The sequence below is a fragment of the Phyllostomus hastatus genome, unplaced genomic scaffold (genome assembly GCF_019186645.2).
Source record: "Phyllostomus hastatus isolate PE091 unplaced genomic scaffold, TTU_PhHast_1.1 phas_contig_159, whole genome shotgun sequence".
In the NCBI taxonomy this organism is placed as follows: domain Eukaryota; kingdom Metazoa; phylum Chordata; class Mammalia; order Chiroptera; family Phyllostomidae; genus Phyllostomus; species Phyllostomus hastatus.
In genome coordinates, this window is record NW_025333640.1 from 3142900 (window position 1) to 3150517 (window position 7618).

The following is a 7618-nucleotide window of genomic DNA, read 5'->3' on the forward strand; positions in this document are numbered from 1 at the left end:
TGGCAGCTCAGCGAACCAACACACCGAGAAACTGTATTTTTTAATTTCCTTTCATTTTAGTTCATGATAAATAGCTGCGCGTGGCTAGTGGCTGCTACATTGGACAGTGCAATAGACGGTTTCCAGTCAGTGCCCCGCCCCCCGCCCCACATTGTGCAGAGGAAAACAGAGATGGGGGGCGGCCCCGAGAACTTGGAAAGACAGGGAGATGGGAAGACCCGCAGGCACTGGCTTGGTCTGGGGAGGACGGAAAAAGAACATCCGCCCAGCCAAAGGTGGCCACGTGTGGGGGATACGCACCTGTGCGGTCCAACATGGCTGCCACAAGTCCCAAGGGCCATTTAAATGCAAATTAACTCCAAGTTCAGTTCTTCAGTTGCACTGGCCCCTTACTGAGTGCTCAATAGCCACGTGGGGCTCCTGTACCGGCCCACACAGATGGAGAACCTTTCACCATCACCTGACATTTTGTCGAATGCATGGATGCCACTTACTGTGGCGAACGCCAAGCAAGTAACAACAATCTCAGGCCGTGGGTTCTGCCTGTTAGCAGCCCACTTTAGATGGGGAAGGGCGAGGATGAGGATGAGGCTGTTAGTGCTGAAGGGAACTCTAGAGAGTGAGCCCGTTTCCTGAGGTCAGCCGAGCCAGGCTGCTGCCCCTCTGCTGGCCTGCAGGCTGGGTTCCCAAGCCAGGCGGAGCCCAGGGGTGGAGGAAGGAGGCTGCGGGGGGGACCAAGATGACAGATGGGGCAGGAAAGGGGAAGTGAGTGAGCGAGAAGGGGCGGGTGTCAACTCTTGCTGACCTCCACCCTGCTAGCCTCGTAACGCTCAAACACTTCAGCAAAGCGGTCCAGTCACCCGCAGGGGTGTGCGCACACACCCCCCAGGCCCGAGGCCTGCCGCACCAGGAAGGGTCTGTGCGAGCACAGAGGTGCAGCCCATGTACCACTGCCCCCCTCCTCTCCCTTTTTCAAACACACACACCACCCACTCTCACAACCACATGCTCCCCCGAGCACACAGACCCAAGGCCTTCACTGGCCGCATCCAAGGATGCAGGCTCCCAGCAGACCTGCAGCCCTCATGCGATCGTCCCTCTGCAAAAACGTGAATAAGAGGAAGGCTGAGACATCTCATACCATCATTGAATTTCCATGTTGCTAGGGCACCGACCCCACAGCCTACCCCTCATTGCCTGGGAGTCCCACTGAAATCCAGAGAGGAGCTGGGGCAGACATAGTAACCCCAACTGTCTCCACGCCAGGGCGCTCTCTGTTCCAGCGAGCAGTCACCTCCTTCTCCAAGACCGTGAAACACCAGCAGACCTGGGGCTGTGAGGAGGAACACAGGGCCTTGGGGCCCCCGGCTGGTTTCCTGCTCCATCCTCTCCGTCTGGGCCTGCCTGCCGCCTCTCTGCGCGCGCGCTCCCAGGCTCCCGGCCCCCCATCGTGGGCCTCCTCCAGGCCAGGAGGAGGGCCTCTGGGGGCAGGCACTGGCAGCTGGACCATCTTCCCCAGCTGTGGCTCAGACGCTCCTCACACTGGAGATACTAGTCAGTGGCTCTCGCATCCGAAAGCTGAGTGACCGGGAGCCCCGGAAGCTGTCCCTGGGTCTCAGCGAGCTGTCAGTGGTGGAAGCCCCAGAGTGGGCCTCAGCAGCCCGGGCCAGGCAGTCCCCAGGCCCTCGAAGGCCCAGCCTGAGACACCCACTGCACAGGAAGCCCAGCACGGCCCGGCAGACTTCCCGGCTGCGGAAAGAGTAGATGATCGGGTTGACAGCTGAGTTCAGCACAGCCAGCGCCAGGATCCAGTCCATGCCCCTCAGGTACTCCTGGGCCCAGACGTTGGAGCCAAAGATGTCAGCCAGCAGCAGGCCGAAGAGCGGACCCCAGCAGACCACGAAAGCCACCAGGATCATGAGCACCGTGTTGAGCAGTCGGCGGGCCTTGCGGCGGACCGGGGGGCGCGAGGCCTTCTGCCCATTGGCCCGCACCACCCGGAAGATGGCCCCATAGAGCACCATGATGGTGGCCAGGATGCAGGCAAAGATGACCACACAGAAGAGGATGTAGGCCTTGGAGTACAGCGGGAGCAGGCTGGAGCAGCTCTGGAAGGAGCACACGCAGTTCCAGCCGAGCAGGGGCAGGAGGCCCAGCAGGGCGGCCAGCAGCCAGCAGAGCCCAATGAAGCCCAGGACCCGGCCCCTCTTGGTGTCCCCGCTCTCGGCCACGGGCCGAACCATGGTAGCGAAGCGCTCACCGGCAGTGAAAAGCAGGCTGAAGGTGGATGCGGCCAAGGCCATGAAGAGGACACCCTCCCGCAGGAACCAGGAGGCGGGCGCCAGGTGGAAGGTGTGGGCCCCGGACAGCAGGACGTTGACCAGGTAGGCCAAGCCGGTGAGCAGGTCGCTCAGCGTGATGTTGACCAGGCAGTAGTAGACCCAGCGCCGGGACTGCATTCGAGTCACAATGGCCACTAGCACCAGAAGGTTCTCCAGCACCACCAGACAGCTCACGGCCACAAAGAGCCCCTGCAGGACCCCCAGGCTCCCGGCGGTCTCCGCCCGCCCCATCAGCCGGCCCGAGTGGTTGTAGTGCAGGATAATGAGCTGGCTGTGCCCACCGGCCGCCAGCTGCTGGCAGGCCTCATGGGCCTCCACTGGGGACCCTGTGGCATTCATGGCAGTCCCCCAGGGCAGACTGAGGCCCGGGGTGGCTGGCCCCGGGCAGGGTGGAGCTGCTGCCTTGCCTGGTCTTGGTTTCCTGTTATTTGAAATTTCCTGTTATGTTCGAGGTACCCCCAGGGTGGGGGTGAGGCCCAGGAGGGGAGGGGCATCCCAACGGTCTGCTCTAACCCCGGGACTCAGGAGGGCGCTGTAGCCACCCCTGCAGCAAGACCCCAGCCTCTGTCCCGCCCCCATTCCTCGAAAGCCCAGGGGTGTGGGGGCCCAGAGGGAGGGAAAATGTGCCCCAAAAAGCACTTGCCACCCCTTCTGGCTACTCCCTCCAGGATGGGGCGATTTGATCACTCTCTCCCCAACTGCTCCAACTGCCTGGAACATAGCAGGTGCTTAATAAGTGTGTGTTAAGTGACTGCCCACACATGAACATAAGCACTGCCGGCCACCTTGTTGAGATTCAGGCGCACCCCGTTTTATCCTCATGACAGGGCCAAAACAGACCTGCAGTACACCTGTCCCAGAAGAGGAAACTGAGGCCTGAAGAGGTGGCACCAGCCGTCACACAGTGGGAGGTGACCACCTACAGACACAGGGATCTCTTGGTCCAGACCCTCCTTACCAGAGTTTTTGGCTGTCTCTTCTGCCCCCTGAGCGAGGCCCTACCAGGAGCAGAGTTGGGAGCCCCCACCCAGGGCAGTCCCTCACCTCTGGGAGGGGGAATTCACAGGAAAAACGGGGGCCGCCCCACCCCACCCATGTCCGTCTGACCGAGCTCGAGCTTTCTGAGCCTGAAGTGGCTGAGGACTGAGGTGCAGGCAGTAAGTGGGGGTGAGAAGTGGGAGAGGCACCCCCGACTGGTGTGGCTCGGTCGATTGGGCATCGTCCCACTAAGTGAAAGGTCGCCGGTTTAATTCCTGGTCCGGGCACAGGCCTGGGCTGCAGGTTCAGTCCCAAGTCAGGAGCATCTGAGAGGCAACCGATCAATCTTCTCCCCCGCTACTCTTTTTCACTCGCTTCCCCTCTCTCTAAAAAATTTTAAAATAAAAAATGAATTGGGGGGAGTAGAGTGGTCCTGAGGGACTCGAGGGGGTGAAGCACAGCCCTGCCCTGGGGTCTCAGGGGGAGGAGTCTCCCTTGCCAGGCCCACACGAAAGGCAGGGAGGGCAGTCCAGGTGACCGTGATCCCTGCCCAGCACTCCTGTCTTTGTTCGCTGTTCAGCTGTGGCAGCAGGACCGTTACAGGGAAGTTCAGAGCAAGGCACTGCCTTAGGAGGTGGTAGCATATTGTCACTGGAGGTGACAAGCAAAAAACGGTCCTAAAGGGGAGGTTTGGGGGAGGAGCCACCCAGGCAGCTGTGCACGCAGCTGGGGTTTGAGGCCGGGGGTAAGGCGGGAAGCTCAGCCAGGTCTTTCCTGGCACCACCCTGTGCAGTGGGACCGCTGACCCTCATTGCTGGCTACACAAGGGGCCACCTGACTCGGGCGCATTAACAGAGACACACTGCGTGTTCTGAGGCTAAGCCTGTATCCTGGATTGAGTCCTGATTCCGGGCTGAGCCTGGACCTTGGACAGAATTCTAATCCCAGGCTGAGCCTTGATCTTGGGCTGAGCTCTGATCCCAAGCTGAATCCTGGCCTTGACTGAGCCCGGTCCCAGGCTGAGCCTTGATTATGGACTGAACTTTGATTCCAGGCTGAACTATGAGCCTGTGACCATAAGCTGACCATGACCCTGATACATGACCTTGGGTGAGACCCCCGAGCCCTAAACCCAAGCTGAGCCCCAACTCCAGTTGAGCCCTAACCTCGATGAAACCCCAGCCCCAGCTGAGCCCCTGACCCCTGGCCCAGAGAGCAAGTTCAGGAGCAACGCACAACACTGGGAGGCAGCGGTGTGACTACTGAGGCAGAACTGTCCAACAGTGACCTCTCCCTTGAACCACTCACCGCAGAGAGAGGCCACACACACATCACATCTCTTTTAATCTCACAGTCATCTCTGTGCAGCAGAAGCACAAGCTCCTTCTAGAATCTGCCCTGAAGACACAGCTCCAACAATATGCAGGTTAGCACGCAGAAGGTCACCCTTGTTGTCTGTAAATGAAAAACTTTAGCACGCCAAATGCCTATACACAGAAGTGAGATGGATAAATCCTGCTGCACCAGAGTGGAGCACTACACAGCTGTGAAAAAGGACACAGACGACCTCTGTGAATGGAATGGTGTCATTTCCAGGCCATATTGTTAAGTGGGGGGGAAGTACAAAAGAGCTTAGGTCGTATGGTACCTTTTGTGTAATAAAGAAGTGGGATAAAATATACACATACTTATTTGTTTGTGAAAAACAAACTCAGGAAAGATAAACCAGGAACCAATGAGACTGGTTGCTTATGGAAGAAGTGGATGGGACTGAAATTGAAGAGAGGGAATGACACCCTCTGAGTGTCCCTCTTTGCATAGTTTTTGAACTCAGTGAATGCTTCCTAGAGTCCACAATGAAATTAAATCAGCAAGGATGGAGAAAAAGAGCTTTAAGATGGGATGGAAGTAGAAAAGAAATTAAAGTAATTGCATTTCACATGAAAAATATAATCACCCAGAAATAGAAAAGAACCAGCCCATACAAACTTTGGACACAGCACTAGCTCTAAAGACAAAAGGAACTGCAAAGAGCTTTTGAACTTCATTTAGATTTGCTTTCGAGAGTGGAAAGGAGATAGTGATTCTGAAACTCCCGCCCTGCACATTGTGGGGCCGAGCGCAGTAGCGAGTGCATCGACAGCAAAAGCCAGGTCTCCCTGGGGGTGGGGTGTAGATGTGCCATGGGAGGACACAGAAGAACCTCACAGGAGTAGAGCAGGATGGGAAGTGCCGGTGTGTTGGGGTCCACCCTGCCTGGTCTCAGGAAGTTGTAACCCCCCATGGCTAAGGCTGAGTGAGAGACCTCTGGACCAGGAGCCACTAAGGAGACAAGCTTATGCCCCTGGCAGGAGCACTGCTTCTACTCCTTGCCTGGCCCCCAATACTTGATCAGTTAGCCAATGACAGGTAAGATTTCCCAAGGGGGGAATCACCTAAGACAGGCATGATCACGTGAAGGCCTCAGGGAAGGACTTGGGGGACTGTGGAAATGAAGGGATGATCGACATCGACCCCTGTCCCCTCGGCTTTGACAAAGCCTGAGTCCTTGTTCTTAGTTGTGAGAAATCCAAGTCTCCTGGCTGCCTCTGTCTCCTCTGCCCAGCTCAGGCCTGTGGAAATAACAGGGGCGGTGCAGTCCACACCAGAGTCGGTGGACCCCCGAGGTAATCAGACCCGGGACATAGAATATGCAAGATCTTGTGAGATCTGCTTGCCAGAGGATGCTCTTTAATTAGAATATGAAGGCATGGGCAGGAAACGAAACTGGCCTTTTAGGTCCTGTAGTCTTTTTAAGTGATAAAACCCCCAACTCTCTGCCCAGAATCCCAGCGGGAGTTCTGCCAGTCCCTTTGAAAACCACCTATTCCTTTTGATCTTCCCTGCCAGACTGTAATCCACAAACTACTCAGGCGGCAACTCGGGGTGCTCTCCACTAGAGAGAGTGGCCATGCCGTTCCTATTCCTCCACAGGACTCGTCGTCCATGTGTATGTTTTCTCGTGTTTCGAGCACCTGCAGCAGCGATGGATACTGCTGGCCGGTACCCGTCACACTAGTGTGAACTCATGATTCAAACAAAAATCTGTTTCCTGACGCTGTCCACCGAAACTCCCCATCAGCAATGGAAGCATCAAACACCCAGATCTTGGCTTCTGAATATCACCCCCTTCAAAAAAAAAAAAAAAAAAAGGAGGCAGGAAGTGTGCAAAATGAGCCTGGAACATGTTGGTGTGTCAGAAAGCAAGAAAGTGCTCCGAGAAGGATGGGGACCTGTCCCAGAGACGCAAGAGCCAGCCTCTGGGGCTGCGGGCCCCACGTGCAGCTACATGAGCACCAGCAATGCACGATCTCCAAATGAGAGAGACAGGAAGTAGATGGTGGGGGCCAGGGCCTGGGGGAGGGGGTGGGCAGCCAGGGTTGGACTGGGACGGTTTCAGTTTTACGAGATGACAAGTTCTGGAGCTGGGAGGCGGTGACAGCTGCACGACACTGTGCATGTGCTTAATGCCACTGAACGATTCACCTAAAACGGTTAAAATGGTCGCTTTATATTATGGGTAATTTACCACAATAAAAAAAAATGGGAAAAAACCTTTCCATATGACCCAGCAATTCCATTCTCAGGTGTCTGTCCCATAACAGTCGGAAAAACCACTCATGTGACCGTCAGAGCCATCCCTGATCTGGGCGAGAATTGTTGCTGAAATTATTGGGCTGCAGTTTTGTTGGGGAGCAGGGTATTTGCATAATATTGAAGTATCTTCCTACAGAGTACATATTAATTACAAATAGAAAAATAGCCTACTTGGGAAACCTGGTGAATGTCACCCTAACCAAGAGATCCAAGTTAAAACGTACCCGGAAATGAACCGAATGAGCATGCCCGGCCTCCTGATAGGACACTGAGGGGGACGCAGCCCTTCCGTGACATCCCTGTCAGAGGACACAGCCCACATCGGATCACAGAGACGCAGCAGACAGGCACACGCCCAGGACGTCCCACCGAATAATTGGCCTGTACTCTTCGAAAAGTCAAGGTCGGGAAGGTCATGAAAGACAAAAAAATGGCTAAGCCTGCCTTGGATAAAAGGAGACCCAAGACACACCAAACTAAATGCGCTGAGTGGTCCCCGACGAGAGGCTGGAATGGGGAAAGTTGCTGTAAAAGACAACAGTGAGGACATTTTCATGTGGGCCGTGTATTAGATAATACTGTACGCATGCTGCAGTTCCTGAATTTGACCACCACCATCTGCAGAAGGTTGTTTTCATAAGAATACATAGTGTTCTGGAGTA

At 55.8% G+C, this 7618-nt stretch overlaps 1 protein-coding gene across 1 annotated transcript; it reads right to left on the reverse strand.

The window, feature by feature from the left end:
• Nucleotides 1–1138: 1138 nt before the first annotated feature.
• On the reverse strand, nt 1139–4482 carry S1PR4 (sphingosine-1-phosphate receptor 4). Its single transcript, XM_045831020.1, has one exon. It carries the CDS (start codon nt 2679–2681, stop codon nt 1527–1529), a length of 1155 nt encoding a protein of 384 aa, XP_045686976.1. The 5' UTR covers nt 2682–4482; the 3' UTR covers nt 1139–1526.
• Nucleotides 4483–7618: the final 3136 nt, after the last annotated feature.